Genomic DNA, 23,918 nt, shown 5'->3' on the forward strand with positions numbered 1-23,918 from the left:
GAGGTACCACAAGGTTATCTCTTAGGCCCAGTACTCTTCAATATCTTAATAAATGACTTAGATGAGGGAATTGAAGGGGAACTCATCAAATTTGCAGATGACACCAAACTGACAGGAGTAGCCAACACCCCAGAAGACAAATTCAGGATCCAAAAAGATCTTGACAAACTTGAACAATGACCCCTATCCAACAAGATGAGTTCAATGGAAAATCAAAGTACAAGATTGGGCAAGATCTGACTTAAAAACAGTAACTGTGAGAGGGACCTCAGAATCCTAGTGGTGATCACTTGACTATGAGCCAACAGTGTGCAGCAGCAACCAAAAAAGCTAATACAATCCTGGGTTGTATAAACAGGCATAGAATCAAGATCACACGAAGTATTAATACCACTTTATAAAACCCTATTAAGATGACACCTGGAATACTGCAGCCAATTTTGGTCACCACTTCACAAAAAAGATGTTGAGAGTTTGGAAAAAATTCAGAGAAGAGCAACTAAGATAATCAAAGGCTTGGAGTCTAAAACATACAAAGAACGGCTGCAGGACTTAGGTTTGCCTAGTCTAAAGAAAAGAAGAAATAGGGGAGACATGATAGCAGTATTCCAATATTTGAGGGGCTGCCACAAAGAAGATGGGTCACATTATTCACCAAAGCAGCAGAGCGCAGGACAAGAAACAATGGTTGGAAACTGATCAAAGAGAGAAGCAACCTGGAATTAAGGAGAAACTTCCCGACAGTGAGGTCAATTAATCAGTGGAACAGCTTGCCTCCAGAAATCATAGGAATTCCATCACTGGAGGTTTTTAAGAAGAGACTAGACTGTGGTGGTGAACCTATGGCATGCGTGCCAAAAGTGGCACGCAGAGCCCTCTCTCTGGGCACACACACCGTCGCCCCAGTCCTAGCCCTTCAGCTGGATTTTATAAAACCTTTTCGCTTTAGGCCTCTGCTGCCTTGTGCAAAAAGAAAAAAAACAGTTCAATCAATCAATCAATTTCAACTTCTCGCAGAAAAGTTGAAAAAAAAGAGATCTCGCAAAGTTGGAATTGATTGATTGAACTTTTTAGTCCCACCCGGTCTGCCGTTACCACCACAGCCATGCCCACCCAATTGGCCACACCCACCCAATGGGCCATGCCCACCCGGCACCCGACGATACATAAGTAGCTTTTGGGTTGCAGTTTGGGCACTTGGTCTCTAAAAGATTTGCCATCACTGGACTAGACAGTCAATTGTCTGAGATGATATAGGTTTTGCTGCTTGACATAAATGACCAAAACATTTTGCAAAGGGAAGCACCATATTCTGTCTACTGGAGAGGTTTGTGAGGTGCAAGAACTCAGGAGCTAGGATAGAGTTTTAAAGTACTACAAGTTTATTTCATGCTACCTATATACAAGATCTGAACTACTAATGGTCAAGCAAAATTGGTGCCAGATAAGATTCAATGGACTTCAAGGGAAGCTGAAGTTGGGTTACTTATGGGGATGTAGAGACTCCAAGCTTACAATGTATTTGGGCTCAGCCTAGTCTCAGCTTATGTTAGTGTTTTCTTCTATTTGGGGCTAGCATTGTTAAGATAATTACAAAGTGGGCTAGATCTCTGGTCTGTTTTGTTTACTCTTACTCATATGTTCTTGTATAAAGTAGCCATTTAATGATCACTGAACAGATTTATCCTTACTGTTTATTAGTAAGAAAGCAGAATATAAACCAAAACAGGGAAATAAGGGCCATGCTTTTCTAATGACAAAGTGAACATCCATATACCTTTTAAAAATGTACTGGGCTTATAGCTCACTCCAGTCATTAATGACTCAGCATCATTTTGAAAAAGGTTTATTTCATTGCATCTGTTTCCATCTGGCGAATAAGTAAAAATATCTGAAAAAATAAGCTGCTGCTGCAGAAATATTCTATATTTTTATATTTTTGTTCACCCCTGCATTGTTAATAATATAATGCTATAAGAGAAGATTTCTGTGCTAGAAGGGGTGGTTGAGATGATCTGAAATATCCCTTCCAGCCCATAGATTTTATATTTCTATGAGAAAACCAAGGAAATGTCTTCCTTGGTTTTGAGGAGGAAATAATAAACTATGTATGCCTTCAAAGATAACATTAGGGAAAATCTGAACCTCTTAATCTATTGAAATTTATTTATTTATTTCTAAAATAATACATAATCAGCAAACAACACAAGTGTTTTACTTACATAAGTAAATATATTCAGATACATTAACTGTAGCCAATCTTCCTTCACCTATCTCCATCCTACTCCTGGCCCCCCACCTCTGGGATCTTAGAAAAATAGTTTATTTCATCGACAAAAGATTGGAAAAGCACCAAGGCTAGATGTTTGAAAGCCTGTGCTGAATAACTGTCCCTTTTTAATAAATTACTGGAGATGTGTTCTGTCCTTTCTTGCTTCAAACACTTTACCATCGTCCTGTTTCCTAAAAAAAAAACTTCTATCACGGAGGTGAATGACTACAGGCCAGTCGCTCTGACATCTGTACTTATGAAGACCTCTGAGATGTTAGTGCCCACCTGAAAATCAGCATTGATCCGCTGTTTGACCTCTATTAGTTTGCCTACCAAGCAAATAGTTTGGCAGATGATGCCATCAATGTGATATTGCACTACATCTTGAAACATCTTGAAACCCCCAAACTTCAGTGCATGGGTCTTTTTTGTAGACTTCAGCTTAGCATTCTTCAAGTTTTGGGACTCTAATCTCTCAGAACTTGAAATGGACACTTAATATTAGAACCATAGTTAAAAAGACACAACAAAGAATGTTATCCCTGCATCAACTCAGGAAATTTAGACTGCCCTAGGAACTGTTGATATAGTTTTACAGAGGAATTATTGAGTGTCATTTGTACTTCTATAACTGGTTTTGTACTGTAACCAAATGACAGATGCAGACTGCAGAAAGAACAATTGTAACATTTGCAACAAGCCTGCCTTCCATAGACTATCAGTATATTGCATGGGTCATAAGGAGAGCTAAGAATATATCTGCAGACCCCTCACATCCTTGACATAAACTATTTCAACTCTTTCCCTTAGTATGCCACTATATGGCATGACGTGTCAAAACAGCTAGACACATGGACATGTTTTCCCTCACGCCTACTCTACTAATTCTAATTCATTTTAATTCTATAAATGTATGTTGAAGTGAATACCTAGGATCTTTTTTTTTCAAAGTTTTGTTATGAAAGATGATTTAGTAGGAAAATGCCTTTCATCTCACGAGCTACATCAATTATTTATTTATAGTAACTCTGAAAACACAAGGTATTTACATAGCAATTTGATATTAGGATGAACTGAATACTCATATTTTTCATTTGCTTAGCCAGAAAGAATGGATTCTATAATAATATTTATGAACAATGAAAGGATTAAAGATACATGTAAAGAGTTATTTCACTTTCATGCTGCATTTATCACGATAAGTCAGTGTATTCAAGGTAGAATAATTATGCTGTTTTTTTACTTCTGCATGCATCATGACTTTGAGTTATAGCCATGATCATTTGAATAAATAAGGGTTTTTTTCTTTTTGCTCTATGGATACTGAAGAAGAAAATTCTTGATCTTGATAATTCATGACTCTTACATTGTTATACATCAGTTTCTCCAGCTTGATGTCCTCTAGATGTGTCATGCTACTACAATATTTAAATGATTACATGGTCATTTGGGGGCACCAATCTGGAAATTGTCTGAAATTATGATTTTTCACTAGTAGCTTTGCCTACTTTCAATTTACTGTTTTAAAATGTATTGAATTTTCTAGTAATATGTTGTTTTGGGTTCTGACCTTGATCTATCTCTGCTGATTCAGAGGAGGATTCTGTTGAGAAGGAACATTATGTAGTAAATCACAGTTGTTACTGTGGAAGCAGCTGTGACTTTGCCAGACTTCTCTGATGCACAGGTCACTACCCCAATACAATCCTTATCATTATCATCTCATGGAAACCACCAGCTGCTAAGTTGGCAATTGTCTTTAAGAGACATAAGCTACAGATGCACATTTCATAAGAAAATAAAATGCATGTTATTTGGGTTTTCTACAATATGAACTCAGGCATTGAATCATATAAGGCTAATAACAATATACAACCTTAGCTAAAAAACAGCTTATTAAAAAAAGCAAATCAAATCAGCAAACCTATATAAGGTCTCAGAAAGCATTTGTATGTTGCTGAAACAACAGTTCTTCCCAAGTGACTTTTAATCAACACTTTCAGCTATAACTGACAAAGGTATTGATTGTTAGCAATCCCACACAAAATTGATCCAGCTCTTCCAATAAATTCCACTGCTTTCAATACAACTTTATTGGAATCCTTGGGCTTGACTAGGGCAGGTGATGGCCAATTTTATATTCCATAAACACATTTGTTAAATGGAAAAACTACCAAAATGAGTTAGAGAAGTGTTGATCTTAGGATGACATTACAGGTAGTCGTTGACTTAATGACCACAATTGAGCCCATAGTTTCTGTTGGTAGAAGCCAGTAGTTCAATGAGTTTTGCCCCATTTTATGACCTTTCTTGCCACAGTTGTTAAGTGAACAATTGTAGTTATTAAGTTAGTAACAGTTATTAAGTAAATCTGGCTTCCCCATTGACTTTGTTTGACAGAAGATTGCAAAAGAGGGTCACATGAATCCGGGACACTGCAATCATCATAAATATGAATCAGTTGCCAAGCATCTGAATTTTGATCATGTGATCATGTGGATGCTGCAATGGTTGTAGGGGTGAAAAATAATCATAATTCATTTATTTCAGTGATGTTGTAATTTGGAATGGTCACTGAATGATTGTAAGCCAAGGACCACCTGTGTTAAAAATACAGGTATCAGAGATAATGGTACCTTTTTATTTTTTTCCTCTTCCACATTAAGAAAACTAATCCTAATTCTGTTTCTGTAACATTGTATTTAAAAAGAAATAATAATCAAATTACATTTTTACTTTTCCAAAACTAACCACACAATTCAAGAAAATACGATGGATGTCTTGGGGAATAAATTTAGTGCTAAAGAAGAAGAGCAAAGAATTGGTTGTGAACTTTATAATTTTTTTGACTTTTTATTGCTGAAAAGGGGATTGCTTATGGGATTTTAACCTTTGGAGTCCATACCTGGCTGCTTTAAATCCTTCAGACCTTGATTTTGATGAATCAATTTCTTTAAATTCTGCTTTCCATAGAAAGCATTTTGGGGCAGCTTAGGCCCTCCCATCAGGCTGGGACTATGGTCTGAGATTTAGAGAAAAAAAATCTAGAAAATAAAGAACGTCAGTATAATTATGTCCAGGTTTTTGCAGAGGTTCCACTGAATTTAGTGAGACATAGGATACAGCAGGGGTCCTCAACCAAGGCAACTTTAAGATTTGTGGACTTCAACTCCCAGAATTCCTCAGCCAGTTGAAGTCCACAAATCTTAAAGTTGTCAAGGTTGAGGACCCCTGGGATACAGGATTGCAGAGATAGTCCTTTAACAGTATGCATCACTTTCTTCACCCCCTCCAAACACAGTATAACAAAGCTTCCAAGCTTTCCCAGCTTAATGTATGTAAAAGAAAGAAGAGCATATATTGACAATTTCAGCAAATCAATTGGGGATGAAAGAATAGTATCATGAAAAGCTCTTATGGTCTAGAAATAAAAGGCAAACTTGGGAACAATTGTGCCAATTTTGTGAACTGTAACAAATGCTTCCGTTGATGCTGCTGATATAAAATCCTGTACTCCTCCACAAAACTGCTTTCTATTTTGAGTGGTTGAAAAATAGACACTGCAACTGACTGCATTTTATTCTAGACACAAGTCTGGCACTGTCATCTGGCATGTTGATGGAGCTTTTAAGAACAAAGAGTAGTTTGAACTTATACTAGCTCACTCTCATTATTTTACCCTAAAATAACATGCAGCTTCTGTGAGTTTCTGATACTACCCATACCAGAAAATTCAGGATCTGACTTGATCACATTTCATCACAGATTGTAATTGTGTCATTCCAAAGGTCTGATATGCCCTATATTCTGTACCAAAAGAGGATCACTAAATTCTTTAGATAAGCTTCATGCTTTGTATATAAGGAAATGCTGAACAGATGAGTCATATAGGCATTGGTGGACAATTTCTGTTCTTTTTCTTTCGGTTTGTATAAATCTTGTTAAAAATATCTCATTTTAAACAATTTCGTGGATAATTCCAGAAGTTACTGATCACAGGAGGGTATGTGTGTATATGTGCACATGTGCATATGTGTGTGACCACACACTTCAGATACTCAAATTATTGACTGTTGCTTTCATAGAGTCAAATGATTACTCTTCTCATGCATCCAGTCCTCATTAGTGAGGGGAGGCCAGTGTGATTTTAGAGTTAAAAAAACAGTTTATAAAATTGAGTGGAAAGAATACCTTCAGACTTCAATGTGACATTTCCAGGGAATTTATGATGTTGACATGTCTGTATTTTTTTAAAAAATAGCATCACATCTGACTACTGTCTGCCACCTTCCAGTGTCCTTAGGGCTTGGAAATCAAGTCTCATGTTAAGGTTTTTATAGGACACAAAGGGCACACAAATTATTTAGTGCATGGTCAGAATTATTTAGTCAAAATATTTTGATATAAATAAAAACATTAAGTTTAAAAATGCATTAGGGACTATTATCTGAGTGGCCTTTTTATGCTGTCCCAGAAAACACATTTTTAGTTTTGTTTAAAAAGATAACTATAAAGTTTTGACTTTCTACCTACATCAAATGAGAGATAGAGGAAATTTGGGATTATCAGAACACAAAGCTATGCTACTTATACATCACTCTGTGTCTCCCGCCCCCACAGACAAATAAACAAGACAGTAGTATATATTTGACTATATTTAAATACATGTATAGATGTAAATACTCTCAATAATGTAATATATTTTTATGGAATAAGAAAAAAAATCTGTTTGTAAGCTATTGGAAGGTTCTTCCTTATAGACTTTTATGTTCAGATCACAAGTGGACCAGATAGTCTTTCTGATAATGCTCATTTTGAAGTTATGTGATAGTCTTTCCAAAAAAGGATTCTCCTATAAATTAGACCCCCTTAATATCTGTACAAAATAAATTCAAGATGCCATTGCTCAAAGGGGCCAAACTATGGCCCAATAAACAAAAGATACTTGAATCGAGTATCTTTGGGGATGTACCATATCAAAGGTATCTAATAAAAATAGATGAACTGGTTCCAATATCTCTGCTGTGATATCATTATACTAATCATTAGGTCTGTATTGTTAAATACTTATCTATATTTTTAAATCTGTGATAGGTGAATTATAGAGGGCAATGTTTTCTGTAGCTTCCTGGCCAATATTATAGCTATGTTTTAGCATTCAGTTAAACAAAAATACTGGTCTATAACTAGCCGTTTTTATTTTATTTCTCAGGCTCCAATATTTCTCTGATATAGGCCTTATTAAATGATTAAGAAATATAATAGAAAAAAATAATGATTGATTATAGACTCTAGCAATATGTGCTAATAAGTCTGTAAATGTTCTGTATTCTTCCATTAAAGTCTGTTGTGGTTCAAAGTCTTTCCCCAGTTCCATGGATGATTGTCTCTGATTTCTTATAATGTCAATGGTTGTACCAATTTATTTAGTCTTCATGATTTCTCTTCCATTTTAATATTTCTCAGGAAATTAAAATTTGCTGTTCACTTACAGCAGAGGTCTCCAACCCCCAAGCCATAGCCTGCTATGGGATTGTGGCCTGTTGTGAACTAGACCATTAAAGAAGCAGGCAAATGGCGCAGAGCTTCATTCGCGCATGTGTGGAGTTTAGGTTTCGTGCAGGCAACCATTCCTGCCACCAAAGCCACCACTGCCACCCCTCCATAGAACAAAAAAGGTTGGAGACTCCTGACTTATAGGAATCTCTAGTTGATATAATTGAGTATAAAAATTATGAAAGGAGAACCTGTATACAGTAGTATGTAAAGATTCTGGTCTATGCTGTACCAGCATGGTAGACTGTGGTCCACAACTGTTAGCCTTTCAAGATTAACTAAACTACAAAACCAAAGTTATGAATACTAATATTACTTTTTATTATATGGTTATAGTAACAGAATCCTGTAAGTCTGAATGTACTTTCTCTCTTCCTCTCTTTTTCCTCATGAGAACTAGAGCACATCAAATCTGAGAAGTTTTCTCAAACTGCATTTCTGCTTTGGACTTAATTTTGTTTTATTTGATCATTGTCTTTATTCTGGCTCTGTTACATTTACAACTATTGAGAGTTAAGATGGACCCTTCCCCCCCCCCCAAAAAAAAGTTTACTCATCCTGGAAGTTATTACTACTGCATGCACTCCTCTGATCACACAATCACATTTTAGATGCTTGGCAACCGGCTCGTTTATGAGAGGTTGCAGCATCCCACAGTCACATGACCAGGATTTGCAATTATTTTAGTTCGTTTCTGGAATTTTTTGTATTGGTTTTTGACAGAAAAAAAGCTCATTTGGGAGAATGAATTCACTTAATGACCATGTGATTCACTTAGTGAGGGAAAAATTATTGATCCCCTGCTGATTTTGTACGTTTGCCCACTGACAAAGAAATGGTCAGTCTATAATTTTAATGGTAGGTTTATTTTAACAGTAAGAAACAGAACAACAACAACAAAAATCCAGGAAAACTGAAGTTGTCCTGTCCTCTTAGCAGAAAAATACACCCAAGGCATAATGTTTGTACTTCCATGTTTGACGCTGGGGATGGTGTTCTTGGGGTCATAGGCAGCATTCCTCCTCTTCCAAACACGGCGAGTTGAGTTGATGCCAAAGAGCTCAATTTTGGTCTCTTCTGACCACAACACTTTTACCCAGTTCTCCTCGAATCATTCAGATGTTCCTTGGCAAACTTCACATGGGCCTATACATGTGCTTTCTTGAGCAGGGGGACCTTGCGGGAACTGCAGGATTTCAGTTCTTCACAGCATAGTGTGTTACCAATTGTGTTCTTGGTGACTATGATCCCAGCTGCCTTGAGATCATTGACAAGATCCTCCTGCGTAGTTCTGGGCTGATTCCTCACCGTTCTCAAGATCATTGAAACTCCACAAGGTGAGATCTTGCCTGGAGCCCCAGAACGAGGGAGATTGACAATTATTTTGTGTTTCTTCCATTTGCGAATAATCACACCAACTGTTGTCACCTTCTCACCAAGCTGCTTGGCGATGGTTTTTTAGTCCATTCTAGCCTTTTGTAGGTCTACAATCTTGTCCCCGACATCCTTGGACAGCTCTTTGGTCTTATTGGAGAGTTTGGAATCTGATTGATTGATTGCTTCAGTGGACAGGTGTCTTTTATACAAGTAACAAGATGAGATTAGGAGCACTCCCTAATCTCAGTTCATTACCTGTATAAAAGACCCCTGGGAGCCAGAAATCTTGCTGATTGATAGGTGATCAAACACTTATTTCACTCATTAAAATATAAATCAATTTATCACTTTTTTGAAATGCGTTTTTCTGGATTTTGTTGTTATTTTCTCTCTTACTGTTAAAATAAACCTACCATTGAAATTATAGACTGATCATTTCTTTGTCAGTGGACAAATGTACAAAATCAGCAGGGGATCAAATAATTTTTCCCCTCACTATAATGACTATGATGACATGCTTTACATCTGTTGTTAAATTGAGTCAAGTCACATGGTAACTGGCTTAATTACTGCAATTACTTATAACAGAAATTCCAGGCTCACTTGTAGTCATTGTGAGGATTATTTGAACAATAAAGAGAATTTGATTTTGCATTATTAATAGATTTTTTTCTGCATAGATTTACTGTCTATCATTGATCTGAATATCAGGTATAAAATTTGTTCAGACAATAAACCACTAAATTTCCAGTTTTCTCTTTTGATTCTCATTATTTCTGTATTTGTTCAGAAATATTGATAAATGACAATAATATTTTTGTTATAATTAATTATAATAATATAAAATGCATACAAATCATATCAAAACATTTATTGCAGCAAAGCTGAAATCAATGCCTCTATTCAGAACAGAGGCATTGATTTCAGCTTTGCTGCAATAACTGTTTTGATATGATTTGTTTGAATTTCTACCTTATAACAAAATGATTTTTTAATCTTCTGCAATTGCCTAACATTAGAATATATTAGTGTCCTTTGCTGAAGTAAAATCAATAATGGATTCCTTCATAAATGCCTAATAAACAGCCCAGAGCATGTTTTTCTGCATGTGACAAAAGGTACATCTTCTAGGTTTTGAATTAAAAAAAAAAAACTAAGGTCCTAGTAGGATAAATTCTGTTATACGTTTATGGTACCTTTTGATTTTGAGAAAAAATATACTATTTCTTTTCGACCCCAAACCACCCCAGTGATGCCCTCGCTGTGATGTCCCGTTGCCTGGAGGCGGTTCGGGTCTGGATGGGGAGGAACAGACTTCAACTCAACCCTGACAAGACTGAGTGGCTGTGCATTCCGGCATCCCGGGACATTCAAAATGTTCCATCTCTTTCTGTGGGGGGTGAGCTCTTACCCCCCGTGGATAGGGCTCGCAACTTGGGAGTCCTCCTAGATTCACGGCTTACCTTGGAAGATCATGTGGTGGCCGTGACTAGGGGGGCTTTCGCCCAGGTTCGCCTGGTGCGCCAGTTGCGGCCCTATCTGGACCGGGATGCCCTGTGCACGGTCACTCATGCGCTCGTGACCTCTCGCCTTGACTACTGTAATGCTCTCTACATGGGGCTTCCCTTGAAGACCACTCGGAGGCTCCAACTGGTACAGAATGCGGCCGCGAGAGTTGTCTTGGGAGTTTCCCGGTACTCCCATGTTACACCTTTGCTCCGCGAGCTGCATTGGTTACCAGTTGTCTTCCGGGTGAGGTTCAAGGTCTTGGTTATGATCTTTAAGTCCCTACATGGCATGGGTCCGGGTTACCTCGGGGACCACCTGCTGCCGGTGTCAACTCCCCTCCGCCCTGTGCGTTCCCACAGAGAGGGCCTCCTCAGGGTGCCTCCGGTCAGGGAATGCCGACTGGCGGCCCCCAGGGGGAGAGCCTTCTCTGTGGGTGCCCCGGCTTTGTGGAACCAACTGCCGGTGGAGCTCCGGATGGCATCAGACCTCCAAACTTTCCGTCGTGGCCTGAAGACCCATTTATTTGAATTAGCTGGTCTGGCCTGGCGGGGGATTTGGGTTTTAAATTGTTGTTTTAGAATAGTATTATTGTTTTTAACTGGGCACTGATTTAATCTTTTTTTTAACTTTTGTATTGTATTGTATTGTTATTTATATATGCCCTGTGAACCGCCCTGAGTCCCTAGGGAGAAGGGCGGTATACAAATTAAATAAAACGTAAACGTAAACGTATTTTTTAAAAAAATACTTCTGTTTGAAAATATTTAAGTTTCTCCAGCAAAAATTATATATTGATATTTTCTAGTAAGAACAGTTATGAAATATTTTAGGAGCGTTCATTCATTCATTTATTAAATTTGTTTGTCACTCGCCTTGCCGTGTGATGACTCTGGCGCAACTTACAATATTAATAGTTAATGTAGTTATAAAAGTTAATCAGAACAATAATAAAAATAATTATCTGAATTACGAAAAATTAGTATCTTTCATAATCCCAAAACTTGTATTCCTTATCAATTTCAAGTATGGTATTAAGCTTAACTATTCTGAATGCTTTATTTGAGTTTTTATTAATATAAATTTGTACAGTGCAACTCAAAATATTATGTTCATTGTGTAGAACAGGAGTGTCAAACTGCTGGCCCACGGGCCGAATGCATCATCGGGAAACCACGCCCACCCCATTGCCAGTAATGCAAAAAAGCTCCGATACGTTGCGTGACATTACGTGATGTTGTGAGTTTGACATGTCTGGTGTAGAACATGTGTTTCTCACAATATAATGATATCTGGTTATTATTTTCCAGTTTCTTGCAGATGTGCCTTTTAAAATGTCTACATCATTTATATACATAATAGCTACATTAAGTGTCATACTTCTGTGTAGATTAAATGTTTCTCAAGATCAGTTTCCTGTGTAAAAGTTATCTTGCAATACAACAAGCATGCTAAATAGCAAATACATAAAGAAGAAAGTTTTAAATGGCATGTTAGAAGAACTTTCTTGGTCCAGTTCCAAGCCTGGTTACCTAATTAAGAATGCAGGACTATTGCTCAAAGTAGAGACAAAAGTTATTTTGATAGCATAACATGCAGAACAGCAATTGAAATGTAGGCTACAAAGTTAGAACACTGAAAGTCAGGGCTTTTTTTCTCATAGAACACTCAGAATGGCATTCCAGCACCTTTTTTTGCACCAAAAAAAAAAAAAAAGCTGAAGGAAACTTTTCCGGAGAGCCAAATTCTCCTCAGCAGCACACCAAGGAAGCAGCCATATTGCCGAGGACCAGAATGCATCGCAGCGATGGGCCTTCAGATGGCTTTAATCTAAGGAAACACGTTCCATATGGGCTAATTCAAAAGTGGGAGGGTAAGAAGGGCCAAGTGTGAACAGGTTGCCTAGCAACCTGCTTGAACAGTCTCCGTAACTCTCAGCTCCCAGTGTGGGACGCCTTGCCTTTTTTAATCTGGGAAGTTGAAAAAAATGCTAAAAAGAAGGCAATAGAGTGCTATTAAGGAAAATGTATGGATAGAGCCAGCAGACGTTTAGGGAACCTTTATTTTTCATACACTATTCAAATTTTGTTTTAATGCCATGGTGATACACAATCAAATGTAGTCAGTCTTTTTTTTTTAATCCCAAAGCATCTGTTCATTAAATACAGTATAACAAAGTTTTGGATGATGGAATTATTTTTTATTTAAGGATAGCTAATGATAACAGCTCTTAAATCTATTATTTTGTTTTATTTTTGAAGAAAAAATTGTATAATTTTCATTTGCATTCATTTATAAATAGAATATGTTGTTAAAATGTATTGGTGTTGAAATAATTAGCGCACACATATACCTAAAACCAGTTTATTGCATTTGGCAATTGTACTAAAAAAATATCTCATTGTCAACCAATATAATTCATTTAATTTGAAATCAAGTGAAAAATTGATTTAAATTATTTTATTAAAACAAATTAATGGCAATTCTTTTATAAGATGTTGCCTCAGACAAAATGAAATTTAAATACATTGTGCATTGTGAATGCTTTCTATTGTATTCCTTAAATACCATACTTATTCTTATCCCAAGAGACCTTGAGTATTTTTATGGTGATCAATGTACCAGGAAGATAAGGAAGAATGCTTTGGAAGCATAAGAACGTAATTGCGTTTCTAAATGTCCTATGGTCATGCAAAGGAATAGTGCATTAAAGAGGAATCTGATTTGTGATGTGTGCCATGTGTTCAATTAATGTAGCTTGAAAAATAATGGCAGTTGCATATATACATATGGCATGGTGTTTTCTTTAGTCAACAAATTATGAAGCCCACCACACCTCATAGAACTACAACATGCTACTGGGGTGCTCATCTGGATATTATGAATAATATTTACCTTAGAACATTAGCGTACTTGAACAAAACAATTGGAGTCATTTGAGATTTTATAGGCTCTTTAACTCAAGCTGTCAGACTTCACATGGACACAGGACATGGGTCAATTAATTTAGAATCCTTTTTGCACACAAAAATAAACCATATATACAACAAATGAAAGGCCCTTTGCAATGCAAAAAATGGATGTCTCTAGATCAGGCATGTACAAACGGTTGGCCCGCGGGCCAGATGCGTCACAATGAAACTGCGCCCACCCCATTGCCGGCAATGGGGAAAAAAGTGTGATACATTGTGCGATGTCACATGATGTCATGAGTGTGACATGCCTGCTCTAGATAGTTGAATGCTCCAAAATAAATTCTAGACCAGCCCTGTACATGCAGCCTACCAAGCAACCTTGGACAGAGCACATACTTTAAAAAAAAAAGTAATAAAATCACTACCACTGCCCTGAAAGTCATGTTGCCTAGTGCCTCTATGACTTACCATGACCACGTGGTCCAACACGCGCTCCTCTAGTCACCAAATCGTTGATTAGCCCACCAACATTCCTTTGCAGACCACAAAGATTTTTATCAGTGTGGGCCTTTCCGAGTTAACTCCTTGGTCTGTCATTGAGCAAGAATTGACTTTGTAGGGAACCATATTATCATTCGATGTATATTTAACATATGTTCTACCTTCATTTATAGATTATATAATATTTGTATGCAATCTACATGGTGAGGTTTGGGGCATCTTACAATAGAAAAAAAAGCCTGCCGCCAACACCCCTCGCGCCTGTGACCGCAGCAGCGCCCCCGCCTCTTGCGCCCGCCAAGATGAGAGTTCCGGCACCTTTTTTTTTTTTTTTTTAGAAAAAAACCACTGCTGAAAGTGATATTGCTTATTGGACTTTGAGTGTGAAGTAATAGATATGTAAGTTGAGGTATTCCTACTCATGGAGGAAACTGCATTTTAAAACTTTGGTTAGATTCAAGATAGTGCTCCCGCCATCCTTCCCCACCCCTGGAAATAAGGAACAGGAAAGTAGTTTTTAAGCTAATATAGGTAGTAGTAGCAAACAAGGTGAAAGAAAACACAGTTACTCATCAAGTAAACACAGTGGAATCTATAAAAATTCCACTGTGGCAGATGGGCTTGTAATGTTTTATCTTCAAAAAATGTGGATTACTGAGTACAAAAAAAGATGTTTCTTATTCTTTGTGAGTGAGTGGACCAAGTCAAAGCCTTTGAAATCTATATATTTTTGAAATGAGAATGTTTGTGATCTCTCTGGACCTATTTGGAGATTATTCATGTAACATCTTTGAAATCATGCCATGTTTCATGTTTTAGGCATACTGTAATTAACAGATATCTTTATTTCTAGCCTTCAAAGCTGCTATGCGTTTTTGACCTTTAACTGATGAGTCAGTACATTTTTTCCTGAATAACATGAGAAATCGATGCTGTGTAAAAACCACATTTGAAAAGGAGAGGCAGGAAGTTTTACTGGAAAACAATGGATCAATATTTTAAATCAGTTGATTTCCAATAGTTGCTTAAAGACTTTGAGAGATTGCATGTTAAATATGACATATCTATATATACAAATCAACAGTATATTAAACAGGATAAACTCAATTCTGCAACAGTCTCTTAGTTACTGGCAGATTTTGGATCTTTAAGAGAAAATCACAACAACAAACCAATATTTCAACTGTATAAGGAATGAAAAATAAAATCAAAGTAATATGTTTGAATGGAGGTGCCGGTTCTGCATTCTTAAACAAAGAACTGCTTAAGCTTTTGAAGTCTTACCTTTCACTAAGAAGAGATTCCTCCTTTTTTCTAGCCATCAAATAATATCATTGCAGTTTATTTTAATTTCAATTTCTTCTACTTCAGCATTTTTCCTGCAAATGTTAAATAAAAATGATGTCATTATACAACTTTGATACACACTTCACAGTTTTTGAACGTTTAGTACTCCATATACTTTTCAGCTGTTGCTTTTGATAATCTCTGGAATACTTCATTATTTTTATTGTTTTCTTCTTTCTATTACTGTAGAATATCAGGTACTCATAAGGGGTGATATATACATACAACACACACAAACACAGTTAATTCAAAATAATTGCCTATAACAATTAATAACAACTTTATTGATTCCAGTTTGCATTTACGATATACATGTAACTCATACATACAACACACATAGAAGCCATGGAAACACACACACCTTTTCTAGCAGAAACAAAAGAGGAAGGTAAGATGAGAACTGCAAAACAAAAGGAGAATTAAAATTGGATAAAGCTGAGGAGAAAAAAAGGGGACTGAACAGAGAAGGAAAGGGAGGAGAAGGAAGGTCTGTTTAGGGATTGAATTCACAATGCAAGTAACTCTTTGTCATTTATGTTTTAAAAGCATCCGTGCTTTCTAGCAACTGCAGTAACTATCAGTTATGGCATATCTGAATTAGAATTTTATCTCAATTCACAGGAAATTATTTTGGGGAAAAATGTTTTCTTTGGAAGATCATTTCTCTTGCCTTTACCAAAATCCACTGCTTTTGCTCTGTGCATTTTGCTAGAAAAATACTGTGAATAATCATCTGGACTAATTTTTTTTAAAGCAATTTAGCTATTACACTTTATATGCCTACATTTTGAGTATATAGAGAGCTGAAAAGACCAGGTTACCATGCAGAGTATTCTATTATTGCTTTAGTAACAGCAGGAATGTTATTAACTTCATTCTGGGTTAAAATAATTCTATGGGGCAGTTTTCAACATAACATATTAGCTAATTTTAATAGAAAATTCCTTCCAAATAAAGAATATTTTTTATCCTGCCAATTTAATATAATTGTGTTCTTTTTAATATATTCAACTACTGCTTGGATAATCATAGGTTTCATGTATTAGTCTTTGTCCATATATTATAGTTTAGAAATATAACATTTCAGATTGTTGATTCATTTTCACTGCTTGAATTATTTCTCTTGAGAGGGCACATGGCTTTACTGATTCAAACAATGATTTAATACCATATTAGAATAATTAATAAGTCACAAAGCAATTTTTTATGTTCATATTATAGACAATTTGTGTAGAGAGATCCTACTGGTATGCTGACACCATATCTTCTACCTCCTTAGGGAGTGGGGAGGGGGAATGTACAGTACTTCTTAGAATGGAAGTCATTCTAACAAGACCCTTGCTTTGACATTAACAGTTCCATCTGCCTTATATTCCTTGCAGGTACCCTAGTCTGGATAAATTAGACCCTGATCTGGTCAGACTTGTCTATAGATGTCCAACCCAGAAGAAGCATAAAAACAAGTGACAAACTTCAATCTGAGAAACATTCTGGTTGTAGCTGATTTACGTGCCTCCACTATAGAATATATTTTTACCATCTTGTGGTGAAAAAGAAACATATATAAACAGCAGAATAAATAAAAGAATCATGTCTGCTAAAGCAGGGGTCCCCTATCCCTGGTCCGTGGACTGGTACCGGCCCGTGGCATGCCAGCAACTGGTCCACACAAACAAGCAAAGCCCCATCCGTGGGATGCAGGCAGCACACAAAACTACACACCTGCTGGTCTGCAGAAAAACCTGTCTCCACGGAACCGGTCCCTGATACCCAAAAGGTTGGGGACCTCTGTCCTAAAGTATAAATTAGGCATGTCAAACTTGTGACGTTGTGTGACATATCGCAACTTTTTCCCCATTGACGGCAATGGGGTGGGTGTGGTTTTGGTGTGACGCATCTGGCCCGTGGGCCGGCACTTTGACATGCCTGGTATAAATGATCTCATAATTAGAAAATCAGTTATTTGAATCCCCACTGAAAATGATATTTTCCTGTAGTCTTCAGATACAATTTATTGGGAAGCTTACAAAGATATTATTGAACCAAAAAATGGGCTAGTACAATAGAATTATCATAAAGAAGAAAATCCAGATACTTTCTAAATGTCAAATAAACCCAAGGGGAAAAGATTTTGTTATATTTTGTACTATTTGTTTGTTTATATCCCATCTTTCTTATAGTTTTGTTATATTGCTAGTGTTTTCTTATTTAAAATATCTATAATCCAGCTACCATTCAGAGGATTTCATGATGAGTTACAATATATAGAACAAACTAAATAACACTAAATAAAATTAATAATGAATTAGTTTAAACATATAGTGGTAAACAGTATCATTAACAGAGAAGCATTTAAAGGCTGATATGTGGAAGTAAAGTTTTTAGTGCAGTACTGAAAGGTAAGTAATGTTGGTAAAAACCAGTCTCAAAAGAGTAACAATTAGTAGAGCCAGGATACTATGACAAAGTTATTTCCCTCATTTCCACATAATGTACTTCAGATGCTGGGAAGGTCCTCTTGAAAATCTTTTGGGTGGGCATACTGTATACTGGAAAAGGTACTTCCTCGAGTATCAGGGTCCCAAACTGTATAGCCTATCTTTCAGGATGCATTTGCCTCGTAGGATGATAAAACAAAGTGATGCTTCCCAGAGATTTTACTAGTGAATGACTAATTTTCAGCTTTAGATTTCCTGGGAAGCCAATGGAGCAATGAAAACAATAACAAGATCTCTTTTTAAAAATGGCTGCTATAACTATATTTGATTGACAGTTGTCATGATTGCCAGTATGGCAATCCAGATTCATAGGTCTGAAGCAGGAACACTAGATTACTTTTTTGACAGTCATGTAAGTATGAAGGGTCCAAGGGCCCATTTCAAAGACAGTGATAGCATTTCTCAGTTCTTCAAGGATATGGCTTGTGGAGGTATTAATGGAGTGCCTGATAAGTGGCCATGATCTGTATTCATCTTAAAAGGAATTTATGTGCACGGCATAGCTCTCTTTTGTTACAACAAAACAAATAATTTAGTTTGCAACATATTTTCGGAGGAATGAACAAATCAAGCTGTCTGTTATTTTTTCTCTCTCTTTTTTAAGATCTTCCTGTCTTGCCCATGTGATGACTTGGTACTCTTGATTCTGTGTGATATGCATGATACATTTTACTGAAGACTGTTGATAATGTGCTACCTGAGTCCCATTTGAATCAAGTATTTTTAGGTTTAATTTGAAGATTCCATCGTTCTATATAGAGATGTGAAACTTCAGCATTGATAAATGCTGAAATTGCAGTCTGTTTTTATCCTGTTTTCTCCCACGTTTAGGAAATCAAAGGAAACCTAAATTTTCATCTCTATGTAAAGAGCGAGCGACTAGTCATTTATTTTTCAGACTCATATGCCATTATTTCACCATTTTGAGATAAATAGATGGATATGAAAATTATTTTAATACATTTAATAAAATCAAGTATATACATATCTGATATACATACCGTATGTTAATTAAGAATAGTGTTAGTGGTCTTTTCAATAAAATACTAGAAACACACACATGCATGTATGTATGCATGTATGCATATATACTTCTAGAGTTTTATTGAAAGGAGCGGATATTGAAATATGCATAAACTAGTGTAAGATTTTTGTAGACTTAAGTACAAAAAAGAAAAAAATATATCGGATTTTTTTTGATGAGAATACATTCTATTTTTTTATCCCAGTAATTACTTCTGATTATTACTTGCAAAGAAAAGTATTTCTGTGAGAAGTGGCAAAACTTGCTAACCTGATTTTGGAATCACCTTGTTCTTGAACCTTTTCAAATAATTCTTGAGAAATATACTCTTTACTCTAAAAAGCCTCTGAAACTGGTCTGTCCTTCTGGCTTTCCTTCTAAAGATTCATTCCTTAATTCCCTGTTTTGCAAAGAGAAACATAAACTGATAAGAGTGAATAAATGGCATGCTCTCCAAATGAGCTGTAAGTCTGATTTTCCAATAGAACTGTATAATATTAAATAAATAATAAATAAATTAAATAAATAAAAAATTATTTAGATAAATCTAAATAATAAATAAATAAATAAATAAATAATATGGGTCTCAATATTGACAGAAACCCCTTATGGATTTTAAATGATATTCTGCAGTGTAAGGGTCCATTTTCAATTAAAAAATAATTTCTGTGTTATATAATCAAAAGTAAAATGGTATGGTTTTGAGGCCAATTTTTTCCAATGGCAATTGTGTTATAAATGTAAAGATTGCCATAATGAAGAGATATTCAAATTTTCATAGGAATTATGATTCACCCTAGTGTACATACAAAATAATAAATTTTGGAGCTGGGGACATACTCCCTTTTTACAAACCTGTAGTCCCTATATGGGACGCGGTGGCTCAGTGGGTTAGCACGCTGAGCTTGTCAATCAGAAGGTTGGCAGTTTGGCGGGTCGAATCCCGAGTGCCGCGTAGCAGAGTGAGCGCCTGTTACCAATCCCAGCTTCTGCCAACCTAGCAGTTCGAAAGCATGTAAAAATGCAAGTAGAAAAATAGGGACCACTAAGGTGGGAAGGTAACAGCGTTCCGTGCGCCTTTGGCATCTAGTCATTCCGGCCACATGACCACGGAGACGTCCTCGGACAAGCTCTGGCTCTTTGGCTTTGAAACGGAGATGAGCACCGGCCCCTAGAGTCGAAAACAACTAGCACACATGTGCGGGGGAACCTTTACCTTTATTTTAGTCCCTATTCAGGATAGTGTTGGGGCTACTGGCTGGAGCTGAGCATTTACTGACCGGATGCACTTTCTGATGCCTACAATCTTTCAAAACACTTAATCATGTATGTGACCAGAACAACTGACTGAATATTCTTTGTAGGAGAAGAAAGAAATTCTCCAACAAATTCTGCTGGGCAGGATGTAACTTTATGCAGGGTTTATGAAATTCCCTTGCAACGTTTTTGGTTGAATGAAAGCATGGAAGTCAGGGAGGCAACTGACCATTAGTGAGATAGTGGTGCAGTGAAAAACAAAATATTGACATACATGGCTATCTAGTAATTAGTAATTAAATAAGTGCAAAACCATTCCACCAATAGAATATCTTTTGACAGAAATGTCTGTACCAGCTCTCTCATACTCAACAAAAACATTTAAATGAAAAAGTAAAGTTAAAGAAAGTTTCCCTACTTTCTTTAATTTAAGCCTAAACTTTGCAACAAGAAGCTCATGGTCTGAGCCACAGTCAGCTCCTGGTCTTGTTTTTACTGACTGTATAGAGCTTCTCCATCTTTGGCTGCAGAGCATATAGTCAATCTGATTTCTGTGTTGACCGTCTGGTAATGTCCATGTGTAAAGCCGCCTCTTGGGTTGTTGGAAAAGAGTGTTTGCTATGACCATCATATTCTCTTGACAAAATTCTATCAGCCTGTGCCCTGCTTCATTTTGTACTCCAAGGCCAAACTTGCCTGTTATTCCAGTTATCTTTTGGCTTCACTTTAGTAAGAATTTTACATGCCTGTTATAGCAAAAAAAACCCTTTGATTTCCTGTCTGGAAAAATGGTTACTAATTCTTGATGTATGCCCTGATGTCTAGAATAACTCTGTATTTAAAAAGTAAATCTGATGCTGAGTTTAATTTTAATTGGAAATTATTTTTGGTCCACAATTTTATACATGAAATTATGCCACATCATAAATTTGGATGATAGAGACCTCATTTTAATTTTTTTAATAACTTATTGTATTGATGGACTGCATTATTTGCTATAGTTTTCCTTCAATGTTATGAGAAATGTTAACTAAATATTCTTCTCTTAATGAATAAGCAAGAAACAAGGATTTGGACTAGAAAATGGACATGAAATATCTGATAATGCTGAAAAGGATGTAAATATATATTAGTTGTGTGATATTTCAGATTTGTTGCTTGCCTGCCTGCATTTCTTTCTGGGTACTTGATTTCTTACTTGTACTACCTCTTAACATTTTTTCAGAATAATTAATATATAGAGAAAAAGGCAAACAATGTTTTTCCCCTTTCCTTGTTTCTCTTGTGTGATGAAAACCTCCCCTTGTGACTAACACAGGGTGGTGGTTGTTGTCTGGTGGCTTCAAGTCAGAGTTGACTCCTGGCAATTGCTTGGGCAAGTCCCTGAAGCTGTTTTTGCAAGATTTCAGAAGTAATTTGCCATTGCCTCCTTCCTAGGACTGAGGGAGAAATTGACTGGCCCAAAGTCACCCAACTAGCTTTATACCTAAGGCAGGACAAACCTCATAGTCTCCCAGTTTCTAGCCTAATTGTTGACAAAGTGCTTTCCAAACTTTTTTCCTTCATTCATTACCCAAAACTGCTTATCAGAAAATCCCTATTTAAATATCCTTGCTGTGTTGAGAAAGAAAGAAACTCACCTTGCTTGTTGTGAGAAAGAAAAACCACCTTTACTCAATTTTGGGTAATTATCTATGTTTGGAAAGCGTTGCCTCTAACCACTACACCAAACTGGCTCTTTAACACAATATCAAAGGTTTTAAAAATTTTATTTGCTCTTCTACCTATTGCAATGATTTGATTTGCAACCCATCAAGAGCCCATTCCTGCTTGCACATAGCTTCAAGTAATCCTTGGCTAACAACTGAATCAGTGACTGTTTGAAATTACAATTGTACTGAATAAGTGGTAAACATAAAGGTAAAGTTTCCAACTCTAGGGGCCAGTGCTCATCTCCGTTTCAAAGCCGAAGAGCCAGCGCTTGTCCGAGGACGTCTCTGTGTTCATGTGGCCGGCATGACTAGACGCCAAAGGGGCACGGAACGCTGTTACCTTCCCACCGTAGTGGTCCCTATTTTTCTTCTTGCATTTTTTACGTGCTTTCGAACTGCTAGGTTGGCAGAAGCTGGGATTGGTAACAGGCGCTCACTCTGCTACACTGCACTCAGGATTCGACAAGCTCAGCGTCCTAACCCACTGAGCCACCGCGTCCCTTAAATAAGTGGTACTTGCAACCAATCCTCAAAGTTCCAGAACACCCAGGTCACATTATTGTAATGTGGGCATTTAGCAATCAGCTTACATTTAGAAAAGTTATAGAATCCTCTGGTCATTGGTATTTCTGACCTTCCCTATGGGCTCCCACAAGCAAACTCAGGCCACTCCGGCAAGTCATTTCTAATCTCCCCCACCTGATAGCAGTGAACCCCCGACTACCCTTATGCCATGGTGGCCACATCTGCATTCTCACTGCCTGGCAGCAGTCACTTATCTGCCCACCAGCCTGCTTGTGAGCTGCCTTCCCCATTGACTTTGCTTGTGGGAAGCTGGCAGGAAGTTATCACTTAATGACACACAATCTTTGCTTAAGAAAGGCAATGGTCCTCGGGACATCATATCACTTAGCAATTAAAATTCTAGTCTTGCGTTTAACTGCCTTACAGATAGTCCTTGTTGTTAAGCAATTATGCTGAATAACATAATCAGGCCTCAGAAACATCTTTTTTTCTGATGGGTCTCCATGATGCTTTACTCAATTTGTACTCAGATCATGAGTGATTGCAGGCATAAGTTGTCCTTGGCTGAAGTAACATTAGTGTTCTGATAGCAGCCTAAGAATGTATAAAACTTTGTAAATGTCCTTTTTTAAGCAAAGTTGGAAACTTAAAACTGAAACAAGGGGGAAAAATGGAAAACAGTGAATTCCAGTCCTTTAAGCCAGGAAACCGGCTGGGTGACCTAGAGCCAGTCATTCTCTCTCAACACAAGCCACGTCAGAGGCTTGTTGAGGGGGGAGGGAGGCGTTAGGAAAATTTGAACAGAAAATGTCATGCTAATAAAGTTCCTTGCTGATTCAAAGATGTATGAGTAATATTTCAATTGCGGGAAAAGGCTTAAGTTTAAAGGTCACTATAAGTAAAATAAAAAAGTTAAAATTGGACACCTTGCATCCAATTGAATGGCTTTGAAAAATTGATATAATAAATAATATGTTTCAGGTTCCCTGAAATTGATTTACAATATATTGATAAGGTGTAATTGTATAAGTTTATTTTATTTTTATATTATCTTTATTTTTATAAATAACTTAAGGCAACAAACATACACAGTACTTTTATTTTTAAAAAAAAACTTATCGGGTATTTTGGATTCTGTTTCTGAACAGGACAGCTGGGAAATCATAGAAGGACTCCGCGGAGTCATGAATTGCACCCAGGAACCCCAGAAGCAGGAAGACTACTTGCTAAAAAAAAGAAAATGGCCTCTGAAAGGTTGGCATAAGGTGAGTAATCAGCCTTCACCCCTGGTATTTATTGCCAGTGCCATTTAAAACATTTGCTTCCTGACCTTTCTAAAAGTTGGCTGGGAGAATATTGTAACTGTTTAAAAAAAAATATTTTACTGCAGTATGTTGTCCTGTCTGATTAAAAACCTCTGCTTTTTTA

At 36.8% G+C, this 23,918-nt stretch overlaps 1 protein-coding gene across 9 annotated transcripts in view; it reads left to right on the plus strand.

The window, feature by feature from the left end:
• The window catches only part of OSBPL3 (oxysterol binding protein like 3), a 122,782-nt gene that overhangs the window by 36,930 nt on the left and 61,934 nt on the right, over positions 1–23,918 (plus strand). For 7 of the 9 annotated variants that reach the window (XM_083376693.1, XM_083376698.1, XM_083376699.1 and 4 more), the window contains one exon: positions 23,639–23,755. In XM_083376693.1, the coding sequence (XP_083232819.1) occupies positions 23,639–23,755 (117 nt within the window). Of the gene's footprint in view, positions 1–23,638; positions 23,756–23,918 lie in introns of those variants that run through there. The other 2 variants (XM_083376700.1, XM_083376701.1) reach the window with 2 other exon arrangements.

Source organism: Vipera ursinii (genome assembly GCF_947247035.1).
Source record: "Vipera ursinii genome assembly, chromosome: Z".
In the NCBI taxonomy this organism is placed as follows: domain Eukaryota; kingdom Metazoa; phylum Chordata; class Lepidosauria; order Squamata; family Viperidae; genus Vipera; species Vipera ursinii.